At 34.7% G+C, this 26,168-nt stretch overlaps 1 protein-coding gene across 2 annotated transcripts in view; it reads left to right on the forward strand.

Moving 5' to 3' along the window:
- The window catches only part of LOC115447805 (netrin-B), a 198,211-nt gene extending 172,828 nt beyond the window's left edge, over positions 1-25,383 (forward strand). The window contains exons 2-7 of one of the 2 annotated variants that reach the window (XM_030175044.2): positions 12,155-12,343; positions 16,833-16,982; positions 17,429-17,498; positions 19,926-19,997; positions 20,465-20,669; positions 21,106-25,383. In XM_030175044.2, the coding sequence (XP_030030904.1) occupies positions 12,155-12,343; positions 16,833-16,982; positions 17,429-17,498; positions 19,926-19,997; positions 20,465-20,654 (671 nt within the window). In that variant the 3' untranslated portion in view covers positions 20,655-20,669; positions 21,106-25,383. The remainder of the gene's footprint in view (positions 1-12,154; positions 12,344-16,832; positions 16,983-17,428; positions 17,499-19,925; positions 19,998-20,464; positions 20,670-21,105) is intronic. The other variant, XM_030175042.2, reaches the window with a different exon arrangement.
- The last annotated feature ends 785 nt before the right edge of the window (positions 25,384-26,168 follow it).

Consider the following 26,168-nt stretch of genomic DNA (forward strand, 5'->3'; position numbering starts at 1 on the left):
TAACACATCTACGTTTAGCGAACTTTGTTAGGTGTATTATAATAGGAACACTATAATTGTGCAAACTTTTCCTTATGTATACGCGAATGTTAGGACATTGAAGTAAAATTATTTTTGGTACTTTATCATGGTATTTTTTTTATATTATAATTTTCTCCCGACGTTTTGAAAATTTTGTAACCTTGTTGTAAGTGTTCAGTCCTCCCTGCGACAAAGAACACTGCAGTCTTCCAAACGTGGGGACAAAATTAAATAAAAATCGCGACAAAATACAAGAAAATTGATTTTTTTCAATGTGCAAACGTTTATTTTAATTCTGACAACTACACTAGATCCGGTAAAGATTTCTTGAAAAACACCTACTGCTTTCCTTTAAGACATGCAACACCTCCCTGATTTTTGGTATTGAAGATATTTGAACATGGTGAATTTTCAGCAACATCAGGTAACCCAGAAAAAAAAACTTTTTTTTGTAATTGTGATAATCAGAGCCTTTAATTCCACGTCAAAATTAAACCAGACTTTAGACTTCGATTGTTAATCCGGTGTTACATTTAAACACCATTGTAGATTAACTTTTCCTACCTTCTTTTTTATCATACATTCCGGGAACCGTGTTACAAAAGTTCAGGCTTTAAGGCTAAATGTAGCCGTGAAACCACTGCGATTTGTAGCTGAAAGTTTAAAATGTTTTTAACTCTACTCAGTTTAATTTTGTTATAAAGGACTATGCATTTGTTAAGTAAATCAATTATTTTTAGTTTTAGCTTTACTCAGTTTATTTGCTTAATTAGAAATCATTTTCGATATAAATTTCGTTTCTTTTAAGTCCTAATAATCCTAATGATTTCGTTCGTTTACGCGAATGTTAGACATAAAAATGAAACTATTTTTCGAATTTTATCGGGTTTTTGTATATTTATTTATTTATATTAATACAAAAAAAAAATTGATCCGAAAAATAGTTTCATTTCAATAACCTTATTGTATATCTTTTACAAGGTATACAATTGTATACAAGGGTATAAAGTACAAACCCTACTTATCTACCGTCCACTGCCCAAGTAGGGCTACCAAAAATTCTTTGAAAAATATAGTTTTTTTGAAAATAAAAAATATATAACTATTATAAGGGCGCAATGTTTAGGAATACAATCTAGTTTTTATGCTTGTATATTTTATAATTAGCTTTAATTTTGATTGAAATCTGTTTTGCGTCTTCATTTTATTAAAATAAAATAAATAAAAATAAATATAGTACACTTTAAAAAATTATAGTATTATATTTTATGGAAAAAGCAAAAAAATATAAAAATGTATATTTGTTACTGATTTATTTCTATAAAAGTTCGGATACACGCTGTCCCATCACTCAAAAATAATGGAGCGGTCATATATTAAAATGAAGGATTTGTTTATTAGAATGAGATGTTGAAAATATAGTATTTTAGCGTACTATATATTTTTTTTTAACAGTATACTGTACACATACGCAAAATATAGTGCAATACTATATATCATAGTACAGTTGGCAACCATATGCCTAAGTACATTTGTGTTTGTTTATCCCTAAACTCAGTATTGTTAGCGCTATGTCTAAGATATAGTGAGATCGTTAGTGAGTCGTTTGTCATCCGACAGGGGGCGCCATGTGCGCGAGACGCACGGACGGATGCCTCCTTATACTCTGGGCTAATTTACAGAAAATTATGTGCCGTAATGGAAGAATAAGTGATGTTCTGTTTAGTGAAATAATGTGGAGGTTTGAAGGTATTTTTCAAGATATTTTACGAAGATGTAGAGCAGAGGTTACCAACTCTTTTTTCTCATTCTTCAATTTTGCTGGTTCCGGTGGACCTTTTATTTTTTTAGGTTACGCAGAGAAAGTGCCTTATAACTATCGTCTAGCCATCGCGGGAGTTATGTTGAAGTCAACGTGCCCCTTATGACCCCTATCAATATTATCTGCCTGCGTTGATAGGTGAAGTCAAGCCAACATTTTAGTACTTTACTATAATACCAGATAAATTTTCGTGGACCCTCGCTTACGAATTGTGGATCTCGATTTTTTGGTCACGCCTACGTAGACCCCCTTCAAGTCTCCCGTGGACCTCTGGGGGTCCACCTGAACCACTTTGGAAATTAATGATGTAGAGACTGTTTTTTTAGCATGTCCGGAATTTCATTCCGACAGTATAAGTTGGCGTCTGTAGGTAAGAAGGACGTAACATCTACGGCGACAGCGATTTGCTGCCCCGTTTATCTAAAAAAGAAGATATAATAAAAATAATTTAAATTATCATTTTCAGTGACAAATGATATCGTATATTAAAAATTCCAATCTATTCTAAAAAAAAGTCGCGTGTTCCTTCAGTTCCGCTATTCCTTCCCTCCCACATCCTAGCCCATCCCGACTTTGTTGTCCAATTGCGGGCATGTATTATTCATAGCGGGAACTCCTCTGAGAGTGACTGCAGATCGACATCTTGCCTAATTGCATTTTGAGTATTACGATATAGAAAGTATTTATTGCCGTGGGATGATAGTATACGCGATATACTTTCTGTACCCGAGTATCAAAACATGGTACTTTTTTGTCAAAATTAATGATAAGACGATCAAGGCTCGTGCCTGATGGACCTAAATAGGCCGGTATTATTTGTCGAATGGCATAAGATAACAGTCTGTCCCCATTCGATACTCTATCTATTTTTTTTTCTATTGGAGGCACAGTGGCTTCACTGCACCTGATATTAAGCGAAGTGAAGCCCAAAAATATGTCGACCGGCCAAAGATACAAGCATCCCCGTACGGTCGGCACAGTCATGCCGGCCTGCACAACTGCTTCTTCACGTTCCGCTTAAAAGACTATAAGTTATAGGAAGTTATCGGAACGGCACTGCACTTTCCATCAGGCGCCATACAGTCACTTTGCGCAGGAATAAAAGAGCTACACGACCTATAAACACTAGTAGTACAATCCAAAACTTCGAATTTCAAAGCACCGTTTTGTACTAACACCCCGTCAGCTAGTATATCCAGTAGAGCAAGTTGATATTTTGGCGACTGTCGATTACCGCTCTTGTTGGTTGATATTAATTTTGGTCTACACCATCTCTAGGTTCAATTTAATCTACCGTGCAAACACAAAATAAGAATCTTTGAAGTCGATTAGTCCATATTGTTTTGTTTTGGATCTATGTAACTCGTGTCAGTTACTCTTATTGAATAAGGAACAAGAAGAAACTAATGACCACAACGATTCTGCAACCTTCAGTTTCAAAGATCTATTCAAAGCTAATACCGTCACAACAAAGATACGCAAAGTAAATAAGGAAAGACAATATATCGTACTCAAATAAATATCCAAGAATACGCCCATACACATTACAGATAGTTAGGAGCCATTCAATCATTTTATTTGTGCAGACGACAACCGTCGAGCAAAAGAATCATATCGACATGAATAAATCACCGGCTAATTACATAAAACAAAGCGTAAGGCAGCCGCCGTGGGCTACTCGGCCGTGGTGGGGTTGCCAGCGAGGAATTTTGCCGGGAACGTGCGGGAAATATTGAGCAAAAATAAAAAGGATTCGTACAAAATTAACTGTATGCTAACATAAAAACTTGTATGTAATTTTTTTGTAGTTATAAAATGTTCTAATATGTTTAATGGAAATTATAATTAGTTTGAGAAGAAACAAGACAATTACCTACATCAGTGGCGAATAGTTAAATGTTTGAAAAGGTAACCCGAACAAAAAAAAAAATACCTAAGTAAATATATCGCGGCCAATTTAACAGAAAATAATAACTATGACTAACGTCAACAAACCTAAAAAGTAAGCCGGTAGGAATCAGTTTGTATGGACGCTTCGCCACTGATACATTGTGTAGCTATAATATCAAGACTATACTAAAATGACATTAATTATCGCATTTGTTAACTTTAAAGGAACATATAGCCACAACTTATCGCGATAATTTTATTCTAATATGGCAGATTGTTTTAAAACTCCTGAAAATATAACTTAGCAGACAAGCGAAAGTTATTTTAAAAAAATAAGAACGGTGGAACGTCGCGAAAATATCTTCGTAGCGGAACATAGAGTCTTGTGTAGTTAAAACTACAATTTATTAACTATTAATTACTTTCTAATGTTATCTTAGCGTGCAGCATCCTCTTTGAGTCTAGAAAGCTTCTTAAACTAATTGATGCTGGAAACTGATAGAGATAGCTAATTTCCTAAACTATCTACTTACCTGCGAAGTTAATGTTATATCTGACTTATTTTCAATATTACGTAGTTATATAGGAATTATTTGTATTATTTTGTTTGATGAGGAAATGACGAAAAATAATATTTACATTTCCCTTGACTGTGTTCATCATCACGACATAGGATCATAAGTCATGTAGAAACTGGCTTCCATGTCATTTAGAGCAGTCAAATCTAAAAATAACAATGCTGCATGGCGGTACTCACAAAACTCACACACATTACTATAAACAGATTATACTACGAAAATAATTTATATAAGTACTTTGTTACAATTATAGTCTCAAAAAGGTTAAATAGATTTGGATAAAACTTCAAGAATTTATAGTCCATGAATTACCTAATAGGCTCCTTTGATCCTGAATAAGTTTTCGACATAATTGTGTCGACTGCTAAGGGTAATCATCTCTCGTCAGTCAACATCCTATCGGGCTCCACTCCGCGTACCATCAGATGCAGTCCCACTTTGGCGTGTACGTATAAAAAAGTGCACAGTGGGACTTAAAATCCGAGAAAGTAATTTTGATTCGATATTAGCCCGAAACAACTAATGCCATTCTTGACAGCACACCACATTTTGATATGTTTTCGGTTGATTGGAACGTGATCCAGTGTGAATGTTTGCACTATTGTCAAATTTACTCATGATACCGCATATTTCATGAAGTTCTTAAGTACATTATTGATTTACTCAGTATTTTACTGTAGTTATATGTTGTTATTATTACTTAATTAGTAAATAAATAAATTCAGAACAGAGTAGCAATCAAAACCAATAATTCAAAATATGATCAATTCCCTAAAATCCCGGTTATTGTAAGTCATTTATTGGCAAGCCGCACCTCTCGTTCGTATTTTGGCGAGTGTCCAAAGTGAGATATACGGCTAGGTAATGATCGGGGCACCCACTTGGCTGCACCGCACGACGCTCGTCTTAGTCACGGCTGCGTTTAGCCCGATTTATCGTTCTGCCTAGGTAATTGGTAGCCAATTGTGCGTATTTGGTTGTGGTTTATCGTAGCCTAGAGTTAAGATAATATTGATCCCAAATTGGGTTTCGTTTGTCAAAGTTTGCTTTGTTTTCGCCATAGAACTAGGTGATTTTGAGTTAGCTGTCGATTTCTTTAGTTTTTGAACCCATTGTGGCGGTTTAGAATGGTAATAGGTTGATCTATAGTATTAAATTGGGAAGAGTTCTGTTGTTTTCTCTTTACTTGTTAAGCAGTCTTCGAACGCTGTTTTTCAGTATTAAGGGCAATATTGGACCTGATATATGTTTAAGTAGGACATATTCAGCGCCCATTAGTATCACTTTCATTCAAAGTTCTTGAATTACATTTACAGGCAAGTCCTATCAGGCCAGTAGGACATCTCTACTTTCATAAAAAAAATCAATCATTTTCTCCCAATTAACTTTGACCCAAATAATAAGATATCCGCGGTAAAATCAATCAGCCGGTGCAAAACAAACAAATTTGGAGGGAAAAGCAGTGAAACCCGTCGAGTTATCGAAGCGGGCCCATTTGTCAATCAGTGTCGTTTTGGACGATGAGTAATGGCTTCCAAATGAGGCTCACTGATCTGGCGCTTGAATTCACATTTTTTTTTCTCATTTAACTTATTTTTAACGGTCTATAAACGATGGAAAACGGAGGTGCTTTCGCCAAATTTTGATCTTAAGCAATTTGCGGATTATATGATGCGAGATATGATGCTATATTATGCATCTGACTGTGTAAGAACTATGATGAAAACTTTGCATAGTGCAGTGTATACAGCTGTTTTCAATAAACGATCCCAGTGTCAATCTTAAATCCAATTTCGAGTATGAACCAATCAAAATAACTCCTTTGTAAGCATATCAAAAATACTTTGTTTGATTGGTCTGTTTTCGCGATAGATCGAAAGAAGCGATTGGGATCATTGATTGAAATTGGCGGATCACATTTCAAGATCAATCACAATACCTCAATAGCTTCAGCCGGCATAATTTTTACAACTTTCGAGAGCAACGTCTCTACATTTGAATACAATTAAGTCTAAAAGATAATATACTAAATGAATCCATACTTACTATCTTTCTACAAACTACCTTTCCACAACACCTCAACACACCTTAAGTAGTACTTAATATTTTTTTCTCTATTCCCCCACCCCATTTAATATACGACGTTAAATTAATGAACATTGTCTCACACACGGCCCAGAGGCGAACTCAGGGCAAGTTATTAAGCCGATATATAGCCAACAGACGGGATTAATCAAATTAATAAACTCGTTATCTGGAGTGTGGCAATTTGGCGTTCCCCTCTTGGCTTTTGCCTCTGACGAAGTTGGGAGGGTTGGCGACGTCTGGCTTCCTTTTGTGCGGGCGCGGCACAGGAGTTTCTTGTGGGGGCGATATGGTCAGGCTTAATGCTATAATTTTATGCTGGAAAGCGTTTTGATATGCTATTAGTGTATAAAGTCGATATGAGTATTAAAAGTAACATGGAAATAATATTGTGTTTAGTCGTTTAGTTGTGTTAAATTATCGAAAACTTTTAATACACTTACATCATTAAGAGTAAGGTGCATACTTGACAAAACATTAAAATAAATAACAATGTATTAGTTCTGTATTATAATACTGCGATGGAATAACAATATATCCGCAGATTCCCTTAGCACTTTACAGCTTTTGTAGGCACACCCCCCGTCACACTCACTGAGTACAGCCCTGTCCGTCTCAAGACTTGCGAACTGACTAAATCTTATTAATGGGCTATTATAAATAATGCAATTAATGAGAAAAGTTACCGCCTTTTAAAATTATATCGTAATATGTGACGGCATTTCATTAACTTCGCACCTCTTGCAAAGGACGGGGGCTTTAACACTGATTATTCAGGTCGGCTGTTACCAAGTTTTAAAGCATTTTAGGATGAGAACTAAAGAAAATTTAAAGGCTAAGTTAAAATTGATAGATCTATAAATAACGGTCTTAAGTAAGATCGAATCTATAAATAAGATCGAAATTCAAACGTTATTCAATAAAATTATAAGATTGATTTAAAAAAAGGTACTGTAACTTAGACTTTTCAGATGACCAATACCTTGGTCTGTGACCATGAAGGCTGCAATGTCGTCGAACGTCGGGAGAAAATAAAAAAAATGCGAAAACTAGTTTAATTTCCAGGTATAACATTCGCGTAAACAGAAGCAATAATTTAGTTTTGGTTTTGTTCTCTTGCCCTTCGCTTTTCGATGTATAAATTATTGATATCCAGGGCTAAGAGCACTAGGAGAGCGTGCGGCGCCGCGGTCAACCGTCGGCCACCCAGGATATCCAGTGCTAATATTATTTCAGTCCAAACTAATCATCTGAAACAAAGATAAGTTAAATGCAGTAACTTCTCGCTTTGTGCGCATTCTCATTAGTGTTCAGTTTTTGCCCTGCGCAGGGCACGTAGTATAATTGTAATCAGGTAATTAGGGAGCCCTATTGGCCCTCGAGGCGGACGCCACGTGCGCTACCGTAGGGTTGGCGCGTCGGGCAAAATGAGTTTGGGAGTATTTAGGGTCATTGAATGATAACAATTTTTTTTTTAGGGAATGCTATGGTTGTCACCGGGGGTACCCTGCTAATGGTGTACAGGCGATCCCCCGGCTTAGCAACCATGGCATTTAATACTTTTTTGTTGTATTGGTATTTGTTTTTAAATTATACCAGTCTGTTACCTTATATGATTGTAATCCCGTATGTCAATGTTGTGTACAAGGGCTTAACTAGTACCTACACGCAAATTTTGCTGAGTTTATTTTCAGTTCCAATCCCACACTAATTGCTAATCTGACCACTACACTTGTTATAACGACCCGAAAAACTCTACTATTATTATTTAATTTTATTTGCTCAAGGAAATTGAACCCAGATCCTAACTAAAAACTCAAATCCGCTATCTGCTTGCTGAAAGAATAAAACAATATAAAGAAACCCTCGCAAAAATCTTAATAACTTAATAGAAAATTATTTTGGGTTTTTGAATAATTTTATAATTTGCTAGGTGGCAACCCTGCGTTTCGTCAGTACGTGCGATCCAGCATCCGCTGCTGCTTTCGTTTCCACAATGAGCGTAATACGGACGCGCGTGACCGCCAATAATGCGGGGGGAGGTGAAAGTGTTCGGGCCGGCCGGTCGGACGGTCGGACGAACCGTCAATGGCTTTTCATTTATTGTTCTGCGATACAAACCCTAAATACTGGCAGTACAAAAAATATATTATCGTGGTTCTTTTTTTAAAATCACAATGTTTTTAATTAGCTAATTCGAATACACTTCATTCTTTATTTAAAAAATAAGAAACGTTTTATAGCCATTTATTGCCACAAAGAAATTCTAAGTCTATGGAATAAACGTATTTACATAATCTATTTTAAATCTTTTAAGAATTATCGTTTTGCGATCGTTCCGGTTATTTATGTTGCAAAAATGTCACACATTACTCCAAAACATTATCATATAAGGCACAAATTCCAGACTCCGGGCTGATATTAAGTAGAAAAACCCAATAACACTGCCTGACCCGGGGATTGAACCCGAGACATCAGCAAAGCAGTTGTACTGTAAAGTAACTCCTTACCGGCAATATAATATGGCAGTTTTTTAAAACATTGATATACAACAATTGACGGATTTTGTATGGTCGTGAGGGTTAGGGGGGATCATGAAGGCTGTAAAGTCTTCAAAACGTCGGAAGAAAATTATAATATAAAGAGCCGCGATAAAAACCGTGACAGTTTTATTTCAAAATCTAACGTTGGCGTAAATATAAGAAATCATTGTGTCAGTTTTTATAATACCTATGCTAGATAGTGATTCCTTAGGATTGGTTATTATGAGACCGGAAATTATTGTAAATCGTAGTATTCTTGCGATATGGTACAACAAATAACAGTAAATGTTTAGGTATTAATTATACGTAATTAAAAAAACATCATCGCTATTGCTCCAAAAGATTAGGCATATAGTTTTTAAACTAACAAATTTATTTTACGCAATTAATTAGAAGCTATTTGTTATTATGATTAATTACATTAATTACCTTAGTCCAGTGTATATCTGTTTATATTTCAGTACATCAATCATCAGACAACCCTTTGCTAATGGTGGCATTAAGAGTACGTTACAAAGAAATGTTAGTACATAAAATATGACCTGTGTCCGCGCATCATACATCAATGTCATGTCAGGAACACTCTTTCCTTCAGTTAGTTGCGAGTAATACTTATTTGGTCAACCCTTTCAGCGTCTTGAATAGTCTAATGTCATTTGTCAAATCAGTTTTTTTCATATTAGTGTGGAACGCGATAGTTGGGAAGCGAAGGGTAGCTAGAGTTAGGAACGAAATTTGCTTAAACAAATATTTAATTAATTTTTGATGAAGAATAAAATTATTCGTAGTGTAAATCCATGAGTCAAATAGACAATATGTTTCTATGCCTTTCTTGATACTTTTTTATGTTTACAGTATCAACTAATATTAATGACGTGAAACATATTATTTATTATCTTTATCCTGTTTTTTAAACGCTGTTAAATCTATTTCGGAACAAAACACAACAAAAAATCCTTAAAGATTAACATCCCATTCAAGTTCGCGCGACTTTTTGGAATCCCGCGCGCCCGTTCAAAGAAAGTCCGGAATACCATTTTAAGAAACTATTTCGTGTTGCATTCCACGTCCCGTCACATATATCTGCCGGGTTCTCTCACAAATCATCCCGTATTTACATTATGGCAACTACAAAGGGATGTTTTTATGTTACAGCGCCATCTGTTAGACGTTACACAAAACAGAGTTACAAAGTTGTGCATTTTGGTCTTTTTGTAGCTTAGGATAAGATACACGTTGTGTAGAGAAATAGCTGAGATATAAAATACTTGGATTTCAATCTTTTAAACATGCTTATTTCTAGTGGGATGGGATTTTTCTATCGCACGAACTGAAATTTAAACACAATATTACAAATAGCATTTAAACTCGTAAAGGTGGTAATTAAAAACCATATTTATATAAAGCAGAAATAATTTTTACATAACCGCAAAAAAAATATCTAGTGTCCACCAGTATTTACACCGGAATAATGTCCTTCAGATCGGAATCCGGATTGAATAATAAAACCTGCTCATCGTAGTAGAAATCATATTTCCTATACTGCCTTGCTAAGCTAAAAAGCGATCTCAAAAAAAAAATCTAGATTTGTATGTCGTCAGATAGCCTAAGCAATAACCATCTTGTTTAGAACTTGTTAAAAAAAATACTTAAAAGAGTTTCTCTATCTCAGTTTTACATACAAAACTATAAAACTATATTTACAAAACTTCGATTATCTCGAGATAAGGTTTACCTGATATACCACTTTTGCGCTTAGCAAGGCAGTATAACAGCCATCCTGTCTTTGTCAACAAATTAATTTCATACAAACTCATTCTTTAAATAACAGCGGAATCGTTTCATAGATATTTGGTTCTATCGTTGAATGTAACATAAAGCATCGCACACTGTTTACGCATGTGACGACATTTTTATGTGCTCTTCGCACGAGCGCCCTCTACACTCGTGTTATGACAGATGTCATTGTCTCCACGGCTTTTACCTCACGGATTGATGGATTTATTGTCTCTGGTATATTTATGGCTTAGTGTGTCTCTGGTTTGATGTAACAGGCCGTTACGCAGAACTAATAACGAAAACATTTCTTTATGTGTTTAAATTTTTCTTTTGTATATTTAATTTTTAAATATCATATCTATGATTATTTATGCCTTACTTGATGTACTTATTCTTTTTTATAATTATATTCAAGATAATTAACGAAGGATTTTTTGTAATACATTCAAAACTTTTAAGTAGTAAGTAAGCTATTGGATTTCCGATTAAAATAACACGAATAACCATTGAAGAGCTTAGCTTCCAGTCACCAGTTTAAGCTACGGGTTCTCTATCTGAAGTGTTTACCTACGAAGCTGTACACCTAGACTATCAATACTGAATCAACACAAATACATCTCGAAACATGTGTAAATGTATACAGCTAAGAAAACAACGGTGCTGCCGGATGCGCTTTAACTGTTCTCTAATGACTCCATACGTCAGCCTCCAAGATTATTTGACCCCGCCACGGACCTACTGGTGGTCTAACTGTATTACATAATTTATGTGTTAATTTGTTATTGCACGGATTAAGATTTAGCCGAAGAGATTAAATTAATCTTAAATGGTTACTATCAGAATTTGTACTTAGTTTGCAGTACTAAGATATTTTACGCTATGATAACAGTGTAATACTTTCTACATTAAAACATTATTTGCAATTAAATTTACGAATATAAGCCTTTCTTAAAAGCAGCATAAAAGTTAAGTGACGTACATATTGCAGAATATCTTTCTTCACAATATGTTAAGTAATATAATTAAAAAAACAATCCTGTATTATATACTGCCCCACTGTTGAGCATGGGTCTCCTTTACTACTGAGAGGGATTGGCCCGTAGTCCACCATGCTGGCCTAGTGCGGATTGGTAGACTTAACGCAGCCTCAAAATGCATTTAGAGAACTTCTCAGGTATGCAGGAATACACACTTTAGAAAAGTTAGAAGTGAGTGTTTTTGGGTTTTGAACCTGCGGTACTTCGTCTCGGCAGTCTGTTCCACTTCCGACTAGAATATCGCCACTTTTTTACAAATTAAATTACAATAGTTTTCCTACATACCGGAAAACAATTGCTCAAATGGCGGCAGAAATAGACATAAACACCTACCCAGACTCCCACATAAGTCCAAGTCATAAGGTTGAAAACCATTTCTAACCACGGTCTCCCTTCCAGAATGCAACTGCAACGGCCACGCCCGACGCTGCCGGTTCAACATGGAGCTGTATAAGCTGTCGGGGCGCGAAAGCGGCGGCGTGTGCCTCAAGTGTCGACACTACACCGCCGGCCGCCACTGCCACTACTGTCGCGAAGGATACTACCGGGACCCCAGCAAGCCCATCACGCATAAGAAGGCGTGCAAGCGTAAGTACTTTCTTCATTGCAGAAGGTTGAAAATTAAAGTATCGCGGGAGGCAGTTGCGTGGTTATGTCCCATTGCCAATGTTCGCGGGTGATGTTGACCACTGATGATCAGGTGGACTTAGCTGTCCAGAACTCCCAAGGGACCATATATTATATCATCAACAATCACATTTTTATAACAATATGGTTGGTAGTTTCTGTTGTCCCTACTGGGTTTATGGTTATGATTAAGTATAAGTGTCAGACCTATATCATTCTATCATTGTCCACTGGTGAACGTAGCAAAGAACAACTAATCCGCGTTGAGCAGTTCATATCCGTCCACTATCGGTCGTTTTTGAAGTCTTGTTCCTAATCATCATGGAGTGCAGTGGGAGACGCTAAAAATATCCGGGCCGCAGCAAGGAGCATAAACCTTGCTTCCTAGCTACAAACTATCACCATACTAGAATTACGTTCTAAGTCCAATCTATACAGGAAAGAGTTTTATGTTCATAATCTACTTTTCCAATTCATCGTAACCCAACATATAAAGAATAAACATAATAAAGCCATAAAAACTGTCCCTAGAATGCATACTATATGTAGCATTATGATTATTTATAATAAAATATTTATAACAACAATATAAAGCGAGATAAACGTTATTTACACGTCTGTTAAATAACTAAACGGAACGTTACAACGAGATAAAAATAAATGAAATCTCATAAAATAGTTTACGCGTGTTTATGTTGGTACGGACGGTACAATCTTAATAAACCTACTACAGGATATTGTGTACATAACTTCGTCTTTACTACGCAGTCGGGTAAGTAGTTTGCGGAAGTAGTATTTCGTTTAAATTAAAAATTCATTGTATCTTAAGTGGCATCAAATACTTATTGATGCACTAAAATAAAACTTGAATCAAGATTTTTTCTTTATAATCGCAATCTATACTAAAGAATTTGTTAAAATGCGTTAATCTTAAGAAATAAAGAATAAATTCAGTAGAAATCTATTTTTTAAGTATTTATCCCGCAAAAAGTTTTTCACGCGGGCAGAGCAATAGGCAAAAGGTAGTTTTAAATACCTTCGTTTTCTTCATATTATTTTATTTTTGAGTCTTGTAGGTGGACTTTTATGTGTTCTATTTATTAAAACAAAAAAAAACTATTTTATATATCAAAGTATTATAAGCTTATCACATTATTAATTTGAGAAAGGTAATGGCATAAAAAAACAACTAAGATAAAATTCTCATTACAATCTTCTACACGTAGGTACCACAATGCATCAAAACTCCGAAACTTCAAATATTTACAATCAGAATCAGTTCGGAGGCAGTTTTACTACCGTACATACAAAGCCCTTTATAACTAGTTTTATCGGAAAACACATGTACAAATATTATGATTACACAACCATCGGAATGGCCGAAACAAACGCGCGTCGTAAAATGTGGACGGGCACAACCATTTCCCATCGTGCAAATAGTTTCGCTATAAAAATGAAACCGGAATCGAGTTGTCGCCCCTTCGGAATGGAATGGGCCCAGAGGCCTTCGTATGGGACGGGTCCAGTTATATACTGTGAGACATATCCAAGTTTTTGCGGTATTTCGAAGATGTAAAAATGTTTTGGAGTGGCAAACTACCATTACTCATAGGCTCAGGCCTAGAAAAGACCAGTGAAATAATAACGGTGTCTTTTTGGTTATGTTAAAAAAAAACATGAAGAAGAGTAAAAAATCTTATAAAAACTTTACAAGAACATTGTTATCAATAAAAGTCGCTTAATATGCTCACTAATATATTAATATTATAAATAAAACTAAAAATGTACTTACTACATGCACGAAAATAGCTATTATTGTTGTATTTGATGTGATCTGTCATTTATTATTTACATATAAAAAATATACATTTACGTTAACATGCTTTGAATTGCCGCCATTTTGAAATGCACATAATTAAATTACTCAATAAATACTTGTGGCAGATTTTTAACAATACTTAAAAAATATATATATAAATTATGAGCGATTCGGTTTGATGATTAAATGAAGTCCACTAATAGGGCCTGAAATGGGTTCCTTGAATGTTCAAAATGTTTCTTTAGTACTTATTTTTAATAAGTTTAAGATCTAAAGCTGTGTAATGTTTGCAAGTGATATCTTTTCTTTTTCTCTTTACCTCGCTTTCCACAAAATTCGACACTGCACACAAGACTTATCATTGATATTCATCGGTTGACATTTATCAATATTCCCGGATGTAAGTTCAATAAAAAAAATCAGTAATTCAAGTTAGTGTTTCCCAAAAGTATAAACATAAGAAAATACAATCTTCAAGTCCTACAAACTTCAAAACCAAAATATTGATACCCGAAAATCGCTACATATAAAATAATACAAACCAATACGTCTAAATTCAGTCAAATATTGACTTAAGGGGTGCGTGGGTCGTGCCCCCCGCCCGGTGCCGCCGCGGCGAGGGCACGTGACCCCCGGGGGCACTTATATGGGATGTGTTTTGCTGACATCTTGATTGAGTAAAGGGATTTTTGCCTTTCGACCGCCGTTATGAAATTGACCGTTTTTTGTACCTCGTTTACTTTTGGGTCGTATGTAGATTTGTATTGTTACTGTTTTTATACCTATCCATGTTGTATATAATATTTTAAACAATAACGTTGAAATGTAATGCTTACTATAAAAAAAAGTTTTGACATGAAATCCGTAAACATATTTTTTTACGTACTTTGTATTTATTGTGTCAAAATATAAACAAAAAAATATTGCGCATTGATGCCTACATGCTGTTGGTAGATTGCTGCAAATGACTTATAAAAAGAAAACATAAAATTATGAAAAAAAAGTCAAACCGTTTTTTATAAAAGCACATACAAATAATAGAAATGGATAAACCTTTTTTATAAAAAAAAACATGTTTATTCGGCAAACAGAGGTCAAAACGAAACAAAGCTGAAATTATCGAATCACAATCCGCAAGTTCAAATGTTCGGGACCCACATAAACTGAACGGTGGTAAACATAAATGGCGCGCGATGAGTAGGGCTGCCACTGTTCAAATAATACAAAAATAATAATAAGTCATAACGTATTATTTTTATAATCCAAAATAAAATTAGATTATTTTTTAAATCTTGCTATTTGTTTAATTTCGTTGCGGGTTAATGTTTACTACAATCGCTAAGTTATACTGATCGCTGTAAAAAAAACAATACCTTACTTTCAATTACCTTGACCTAGGCTTAGGGTATTGCAGAACGTGGTGTGAGAATGGTATAGCCTCTGAAATAATTAATATTACTTGATTTGTTTATTTTTTATGATTTCAAACTTCTTAATTCAGTTTTTAAATCATCTTCGAATCCTAAACCACCAAAATATTTATTTATCTAGATATACATACTGTAACTATGATATTTATAATTTTAAAATAAGTTTGATTTTAATCGCTCATATTAATGTATCTTTATGGTGTTATTTGAAATGAATGAAAATTTAATTAAATCCGACACTTTCATATAACTTTGAACTCTACCTTGTCATGTCCTTTGAAAAATCCCTTACTGCTAATCAACAAATTAATAATCGTTTGTTACCTCCCTTATCAACATTCATAAAGTTGATACGTGCCAACCCTAGCTCAGCCGATAGTCCGTCGAGGCGCGTTCGCCCGAATATTCGAGAAAAACTTCACTCCGACGGAAATTGGAGAAAAGTAAACGGAATGAAGCGAAGAACTAATTTGAGTTGGACTCGGGCGTTGTTTGCGAGCTCCGCGGACTTTGCTAGTTCACCAGATTTTATTAAAACCGCATTCGCACCGGATTTCATTTGGTTAATCTTTGGGTTAGCGGCATTTCTTATCGTATAATATTGTGTTAGGTACTTTTATGCATTCGTTAATAAGTGTATATGTGCTGTAGAACTTTAGGTTTTACTTCCAAGGTCAGACAAGAAAATTTGTTCTAGTTTTTCGCTTCCGAAAAACAGCACCCCTGTATTACCGGGGATTATAATTTGTGTACGATATGACGAATTTGTGAATTATCGCTTGCTTTAACGGTGAAGGAAAACATCGTGAGGAAATCTGCATACCTGAGAAGTTCTCTATAGGAATTTTGAGGGTGTGTGAAGTCTACCAATCCGCACTAGACCAGCGTGGTGGACTAAGGCCTAATCCCTCTCAGTAATAGAGAAGGCCGGTGCCCAACAGTGGGACAGTATATAATACAGGGCTGATATTATTACATCATTATTATAGCGACATGCCTCTAGCACAATATCATGCTAAGGATCAGATAAGTTCTGTAAAGTTTGGGTGCGCTAGTCGGTCATCTAGCACGTTACTCAATCCTTTAGGGATAAACTTTGACTACTATATTATGTTTATAAGATTTAATGACGAATACAATTTGCTCGCTTCAAGATAAGTATTAAAAAAATGTTCCACTACAACTTGGTTTGTTCCCTCAGCATGCGACTGCCACCCAGTGGGAGCCAGTGGCAAGACGTGCAACCAGACGAGCGGCCAGTGCCCGTGCAAGGACGGCGTCACTGGAACTACCTGCAACCGCTGCGCTAAGGGATACCAGCAGTCCAGGAGCCACATCGCGCCCTGTATACGTAAGGCTTATTAAAGTGGAAGCATCGGATATAGGCACGATCTACCCACGTACCACATAATTATTATAGTATAAATCCCATTCCTAGCCGTCTAAATCTATTATCCAAATTATCGCTTTCTTCAGATCGATTGCGTATATTAACTAATCAGAATAGTTTAACAAGCTTACAAGTTTATAGATAATACAGAAGACTTTGATTTTTGATTATTTTTTTTGTGTAGTTTATTGTTACAATTGTCACAAAATTATATCATTACATCACACGAAGGTTACGCAATTATACCAATAGTTATTTTAAATTTATCCTGGTTTAACAAAGTAACTAGTAATTGGATATTTTTCCACATTTCATATAAGAACATGTTTTATTGTAAATCACAAATATTCGTGATATTTATTATCTAACAAAATAATCTTTATTAGCTATTATGTTGGTGTGTGCAGGCATCCCTCGCGTGGTCACGGCGGTGCAGGCGATGGAGGCGGTGGACGGTGAGCCGGGCCGCGGTAAGTAGTAAGTGTACTTTCATGCACTCTCGCCTCATCACCATGCCTTCCAGTTCTCAATTACTACCACACAAATTATTTTACAGCAGTCTCGGCTGTACCTCTGTCGACATCGGCGACAGTAACCATTTGGTGGCCCACAATTTATTTTACAGCAGTCTCGACTGTACCTCTGTCGACATGGACGACGGTAACCATCAGGTGGCCTGTTAGCTCGTCTCTCTTCAGAGGCAAAAGAAAATAGTTTCTTAACATATTACAATGAGCAATTGTTATCGTTTTATAACAGCTTGAAACGAAGGAGCATAGGTTTAAAAAGATTTCGCCACGTTTACATTATCATTTCCTTCTTATAAAATTTGAAAATTACGAGCGACAGCGTGCGAAAAACTTTCTTATAATTACTAGTAATTGGGTACTGGAAAGAACTGACTGTATTGTTTAATAAATATATATCATGTATAATTCCTTATTTAATTCAAACAGTAAAGTATTTTTGAAACAGACGCAATACACTCAGTTGTCATTTTATATTAATTTGCATTGTAATTATTTTTAAAGGGCTCACAAATTACCAACGAAGTTATTGTTCTTATAAAAAGGACATCGTCAGTTAAACTATGATAAAGAAATTAACTTAAAAATTCTCATAAGAGTTGTATACAGTTTAACTATGCATTAACAGTTTATTGAGACTTATATTTCTTTCTTTCATATTTGAAATAAGAATATATTTTAATTTATCTTCATTTTCTTTTTAGAGCCCTTTAGAAATATAAACGTCCACACACATCTTATAATAATATCCATCAAATAATCATTCAAGATCCTACATCCAGATAGCCTGTCATTAAACACACTGGTTTGTCAACTAATATCATCATCCCCTGCCCTTATGGGGTCGGTACATCCATGTATTTCTGGTTTGTTGGATTGATTTCATACCCCAAACGTATGGAGTGGTATCAACTTGATCACAAGTTGTATTAGACGTTTTAAGAGATGCTAACACTATCAAAACCTGTGGTATTTTTCAATTATGAATCACTGTAATACTAGATAATATATACTTAATATTAAGTTTTTTTAATTGACAATTTATTATAATTGTATTTAATTTTGGCTCAATGGACTTGTCTCCAGAGCCGTAATAAACAAATTTAATAATTTTGGTAATAAAAAACATATATTGCGAATAACAATAAACAGGGACGGATTCAGTAGTATGTAAAGAATTCACTGACCCCCTAAACGCATAGGTAAAAATATGAATACCTTTGCCTTATAATTCATAAATCTAGTGCTTCATATTACTTAATTGAAAAATAATTTACAGAAAGGTACTGAACGGTTCGAAGTTCAATAATTTTTAACATAAAACCCAGTGTGTGGACGTTCAATTAATAATATCGTTAAGAATAAAGAAGCTTGGTTATCCCATTGTACCCCATTGTGAACATTAATTTTGTTTTTGTTTTAATTTAACAGTGGCGAGTGAGAGGTAACGTTTTATCCGTACATGCACGTGTTTGTTCGTCACCCCTGTTCACCCTGGTTTCACCCTGCCATCATACGCTATTGATATTCTATTTTTAAAATTTGAATTTGGAATCGTAGTTTTCGAATTTTTGAATACAGCTTTATTTGAATTTGGAAATATTAAAAGAACTTAGTTAAGCTTAAATTGTGTTCAATTATTTGATACCGAATAGTAATATCGCTTAAGGCGATACCTCAAGGTCCATTTTCATACATTTTGTTTCGGCTTTAATCTGGGTAACTAAACAAGTATTGGCAAGTAAAGAATTTAAATTCACGTCTAGTTAGTGATTAGTTCTCGCAGTTGAAGAAAAACGTAAAAATAATTAATAATCATGGATATTTCTGCTTTTAAAATTTCGTCATATTAAATTTTAAAGGCCGAAATATCCATGATTATTAATTATTTTACGTTTTTCTTCAACTGCGAGAACTAATCACTAACTAGACGTGAATTTAAATTCTTTACTTGCCAATACTTGTTTAGTTACCCAGATTAAAGCCGAAACAAAATGTATGAAAATGGACCTTGAGGTATCGCCTTAAGAAACATAGCCTCACGTTTAAAGTTTTCGAAATTATAAGCTAGAATCATGTCTCACATATTACCAGCAGTTTTACAATTTATTTTATCGCAGTAATTTGCATATTATCTATTATTATGTAAAAAAAAATATGTGCAGATATCTATTCATAGTTATATCTCTCAAGGCTAAAGTATTTTTTAGGAGTTTGGCTACATCGAGTGGACGCTTTAAACCATTAAATCCCTTTTTATCTACGCTTTATTCTACAGACTTAATAAGTCGTGGATATTATTGGAAATGTTTCTTAATCGAGCGCGTATACTTTGTTTGCGATGCTGGTGCTCTTATCGTGCGTTGTCTGGTCGCAGCGGATCAGTGCGGCCGGTGTCGCGTCGGCGCCCGCACTCTAAACCTGAACAAGTTCTGCAGCCGAGATTACGGTGAGTATTTAATGTGCTAGTATAGATTCGACATCTATAGTCTATTCGATACCTATATATTTGGTAAGCTTAAAACTATTTGTCCCTATTTCCTAATGCTAGAAGACCCATCTACTACTATTGAGAAAGCTGTTTCATCAGCCTTACTATATGAAAGCTTGACTTTGTACAGTAGCTTTGAAAAAAGTTTCTACACAATATTTTCGCTAATCACTTTTATACATTGATTAATTATTAGGTGCAGGGGTCACTGCTGCGGCCATATATAAAAATACTTTTGTATAATGATTTCTTACGTTTACGCGAATGTTAGACATTAGACGTTAGACGGGGGACCGACCGTGGCCATGAAGGCTGCAAAGTCTTCGAAACGTCGGGGGAAATTAAAATATGAAAACCGCGATAAAATCCGTAAAATAGTTTAATTTAAATACTTTTGTAAACACATGTATTTTGTTTGTTGTCAGTCATAATGGGCAGGGTGGTAGGTCGCGAGACGGCGAGCACGCGGAGCGCGGGCGCGGGCGCGGGCGGCGAGTGGAGTCGGCTGGCGCTGAGCGTGCAGGCGGTGTACAAGCGCGCGCCCCGGAGCCGCCTGCGCCGCGGCGCCGCCGCCCTGTACGTGCGCACCGCCGACCTCGCCTGCAAGTGCCCTAAACTCAAGATCAACAAGTCAGTACCACGCGACAACCATTGTACTCTTAGGGTCTGTTTCATAAGGTTCAAGTCAATTTAAACAAATAGTACTCATTTTATAACTATTTATTTGGGAGCATATACATTTATGTGTCGGATAGCATTTACTCAGAAGTTGTGAAACATTCCCTTAATTAAATTCAAGCAGTCAAAAAATGCACTTTCTTGCAAACTATAACTCTTAGGCTTAAAGCTTTAGAGCACCTTTTTAATATTTACCTGAGTTTTATTCAAGGTGGTGATTTTCTTGGTTTTCGCAAAGTTTAAAAAATTGTGAATCAAAAGTTATTGGTACCCGTAATGAATTTACAACCTTGTATATTTTATATAGGCTATAAGATATACAGCCTTCATAAAAAAATTGGCACAGCCTTATTAAACAAACGACCTAAGTTTACTTCTCGTTCCACAGGTCATACTTAATCCTAGGAGTGGAAAAAGAAGGGATGCAAGCGGGTCTTCCTGGTTTAGTAGTGGGTGAACGAAGCCTCCTCCTCGAGTGGCGCGACGACTGGCACCGACGCATCCGGCGCCTACAGCGGCGGGCCATCAACTGTCATTAGCTACCAACTATCAAACACCAATGATCATCTGCCAGACCCTAGTGACAATATGCCAAACACTAGTGATATTCTGCCAGACACTAGTGACAATCTGCCAGATGCTAGTGACAATCTGCCAGACACTAGAGACCATCTGCCAGTCACTAGGGATCATCTGCCAGACACTCGTGGCCATTACCACATAACGAGTGGTCACTAACCGACTTGTTGTTCGTAATCCGTCGCTCGTTCCGTGCAAATGTAGTTGATTGTAACTGTTACTGCCATATATTAATGGATCGATACATTTTAACGTTTGAAAATATTGAGTAATTTAATAAATAAAAAGGTTTTTTAATGCAAGACATATAATTCCATCAAAATTAGAGGAACAATGTTTTTAGATCCCAGTAAAATTAAAAATACGTTTATATTTTGGGGTTTATAAACCGCTCGTCTTTTTTACCAATACCTCTGCTTTAACCTGCTCATCACTATGTATTATGAAACTAATCATAGTATGATAGTGGCAAGCAAATGCAATCCTTTGCAGTGGTTTATAATACAATATATGGCTACTTTGTTTCAATGGTATGCAATTTTTTTATAATAGGTAATATTAATGCGAAATAAAATCATTAAAGTACAGTCTTCTCAATACAATTTTATCATTTAAAAATAACTTTGGCATTACTCAATATTTTCAAACAATCTTCATATTGGAAATATTTACTGGCTACCTCTACAATTCTTCGGTGATATCCGCGATAGTACGTCTCTGTTTTCAACGTATTTGTTCCGCATATGACTTCAACTGTTAAACATAAAATACTTCTGATTAGAACTTTAAATAGTCATCATTATATTTTAAAGTATTTAATCCACGTTAAGAAAAAACATGCTAATAAACCATGCTTAAAACGAAGATAATAAAATAAATAATTATATGTAACGCCAAGGAATATTTCTGATATGAACGAATCGTTTACCTAGTCCGTTTTAGGGATAACGTTTCAGAATAAGAATATACATTTTAGGGGTTTTCGAACGTTACTCGTTATACATCATCGAATTATACAAAATGCCAAAAAAATAAGCTCAAAACGCTCCAACTTTCGACTTAAATCGCTGTTTTCCTTTCCTAGGATTTCGTTAAGAATCAAAATAAGATTTATATAAAATTAATATCATGGAGCATAATGCAACAAATATAATACGCTCCTGAGAATTATTTATTTCGTATATCGTAATTGTGTAAGGTATCGTTCCATTTCACGCATTTTATGTAAAATTGTTATTTTAAAAAAGCGCGTTGATATTGTTTTCCGCTCTGTTGGCAGCATTGCGTTATAGTGCCAACTGTTTGAGAAACAACACTTTGTAGTGGCAACACTTTCTTGTTTTGACAGTTGGTACGTTTGTTGCCAGTGTACAATTTAGTTGTAGGTCGTATCGAAGACTCATCTCCACTTCATAGTCACAATGGTTTAACGTACCTCATTTAATATAATAATCTTAAGGGTTATATATTTAATTTACAATAAAAAGTATAAAATAAGTTTTTCTACGATTAAGCCTAAACCATGTATAAAAATTGTGTTCGTATTTCGACTATAAATTGATTTAAAATTTATTTTTTGATCTTGCCAAAGTAACGTTTGTTTGTACAGAGTACTTAACTCCTCTGTCGTGTATGCGTTCGATGGGATATTTGAACGAAATACGTTGCCTAATTTACTTGTGTACAGTATTATTAGCTTTACTAAGATATATAATGGTTAAGAATCTTTCCTTTTCAAAAAGTACAGGGGCGAAGTGACCTCCCATATTTAAAATATTAAATTTATTTTATAATATCATTTCATTTCTTCAATCACTTTTATTCTGTCACTAAAGCAAGACAGAAGTAAAATATAATAAAAGATTCAGTATGGTATAGCCAAACTTTCGCTAACAAACAAAACTTCCAACGAAACTAAACATACATCATAAAAATGGCTATAATTTCCCCAAAACATTTAACATCTCAATAGCACGCACCGAATCATTGTAATCGTTACAATTGAGCCGTCTTTGTTATTTATGCCGAGGATGCTCGCGGCCGGGCACAAGTATAAATCACGTTGACGCACGATGGAACAATTTACAATAATCTCAGTCGCCCTTCGAGGACGGACCGGACTCTGTACTTTATGCGGGGATTAATATTTATAAATGTTTCCGTTTTTGATGACTTTAAGTGAAAGCTTATTTCAGAATCTCATGGATATGTAGCTCAGCGCAAAAAAGACTTTAGCATTTTTGTTATATATATGCGGTTTAGGCTTGCCTTTTTAATTACACCATAATGGAATAATAGGTAGCTGAGACGTAACTTTCTTTTATGTAAATTATGACTCGACAAATACTTTTTCATTGTGAATAAAGATAATTGACAATCACTTGTACTTCACTTCTTCTATTCACTATCATGACAGGACATCTTGTTAACTTCAATTATTATAATTTGATATAATCCAATACAAAATATTTACGATAATTGTGACATTTAACTCAACCATCACAAATTGTGGGTACAGGGCCCCGGTTTTCTACCTAAATCCGCCCTTGCGCTTCAATCGTTGATCACATAAAAATGGCGCCTTGCCAACGGCCCTCACCGCTCAATTCCCTTTAATACTTTATATTTTACCGTAAACTGTTTAAACATTTTAAAACGGTAAACATTACTTCCATTCTTCGCCTCAGTACATTTTGATACGGAAGACAAATAATTTATAGTAAATATAAAAAATACTTATTTAAAAACTAGGATTCTCGCTTGATCGTTCTACGGTTTGTAAAAAGTGTATTTAGTTGTAGATGGTCTATACCCTGTTTCTAGTTATGCATATCTCTAGATTTCGTAATACTTATTACGTTCGGAGTGTGTTTCTGCATGTTTGCCGTTTTGTAATATACCGGCGCGTAGACTGGAATTTGCAGCATTAAAATATTTAGCCCTTCTTAATTACGATTGCTTATGAAACGTGAATAAACTAATAACTCTAATAAAATATGCCTATAAATATATTTAGCATTTTGAATTGCAATATTCTTCCTTGATACAGCTATATAAACTAGGTATGATGTCTAAGTGTCTATCAAATCAATTTGACAATATTTAAAAACAATATCAAGTAATTTTCTTCCCAGTTGGGGTGTAATATATGACTTGTGGCTGCCATTTTAAATATTTAAAATGATTGTTCACGTCCAAGTTTTTGAAATCGTGCAGAAATACATTTCAAACGGTATTAAACAAATATATTAATATCTGAATCGTAATTGTACCTATAGTTATAGGATGTTTGTATTTTTACTGACAAATGTGAATATTGTTTTATTATTTTTTCATAATAATTTATTAATACAACATTTTTAACATAGTGTTATGTCCAGCGTATTTCCATGACATGTATGTTCTTAATTAGATTTAATATGAAGGCCGCTTATGAGATTTCATGAAAAATATATTTAAGAAAATCTCCATTACATCTTAACATTAAAAACGGTATTACAATATGAATTTGCTAATGTTACTACATATTTTGGATTATTGTGGTAAGAATTATATTTGAATAATTTTTCTTTTATATCGAAATATTTTTTTTTAAATTCTTATAGCGCACAACGGCCTATGATTTTCGGCCTGATTATAAAAATAATTTCTTCTGCGACTGTTTTGATACTTTATGAGTATTGATTTATATGATAAATAATTTAATTATTATAATTTATGTATGTAAGGGATGTCAATTGACTTGTGGCATTTACACGAAAATTGGGTGAACCGTAGATATGGCGAGGATTGAGACTTTTTTTTTTTTTAATATTAGAAATGAACTCACGTCAAGGCTTAATACTTTCAATGTTGGCTTGATAACTACGCATTGATAAAGTTATTTATATTCTTTTAAATAAAAAAATCATTCAATTGTTTATTAGAGGACAAAAAACCTCACATTGTCTATGGTTCATCCAATGTGACGCATGCTTAGTGTACTTGCGATGAACTTGTGTTTTCATGATACCCTGCTCCTGTGATGTAATAAATGTTATTGGTTATATTTATTTAAAATAAAAGTACATTAATATACTGAAAAAAATGTTTTTTTTTTACCCGCTACTAATAAAAAAATTATACGCTGTATAGAGATTTTGTTTCAGAATTAAAAAGAAGTATCCGTTTGGAATAACTTATTAAATTATAAAATTAATATTTGAAACAATAACAATAACTCAAAAACTAAAAGGTTTCTACATGTAGAAAAGTTATTTCCAGCTACATTGGGTAAGAGTACAAATCTAACTGTTTGACAAAAAGGCGATTTGAAATAGGCAGCTATGTTTTTGATATTAACCGAGCATAAACAGAATTTATGACAGTTACAAAAAGAATATTATAAAAAATATTAAAATTATAAAACCAGCGAATTTTAAAGTTACTACATTCATAAACAAATTACTCGGCAGTTCACAATTTTATAAAAATAAAGGTAATTCGCGAGGCCAATTTCCGAGACTGGCGGAGTGTCGGTGAGTTATCGAGGGTGCCGGGAGAGCACCTCGGGGAAATTATCCGAGTGCGATGTGTCGACGCATTGTTATCCTTGTTTTATGGTCTGCAACGGCCTTTATTTTTTTGGGTAGTTGGCGCGTCTATTTCCTTGTTAGGGTAATAGGAAACGTGCTTTCTTATGTCCTTGTTAAGAAAACATACTTTCTTGTAGCCTGGTAGTAAGAAATTATAGGCATCAGATATCAGTGGTGAAGGATGAAGTTTACCGAAAGGTCACAGACAACATACAGGTACTAATATGCATAAATGCCGTCTACAAAATTGCTGTATTGATATATATATATATATATATATATATATGATTTTACATAA

The sequence above is a fragment of the Manduca sexta genome, chromosome 15 (genome assembly GCF_014839805.1).
Source record: "Manduca sexta isolate Smith_Timp_Sample1 chromosome 15, JHU_Msex_v1.0, whole genome shotgun sequence".
In the NCBI taxonomy this organism is placed as follows: domain Eukaryota; kingdom Metazoa; phylum Arthropoda; class Insecta; order Lepidoptera; family Sphingidae; genus Manduca; species Manduca sexta.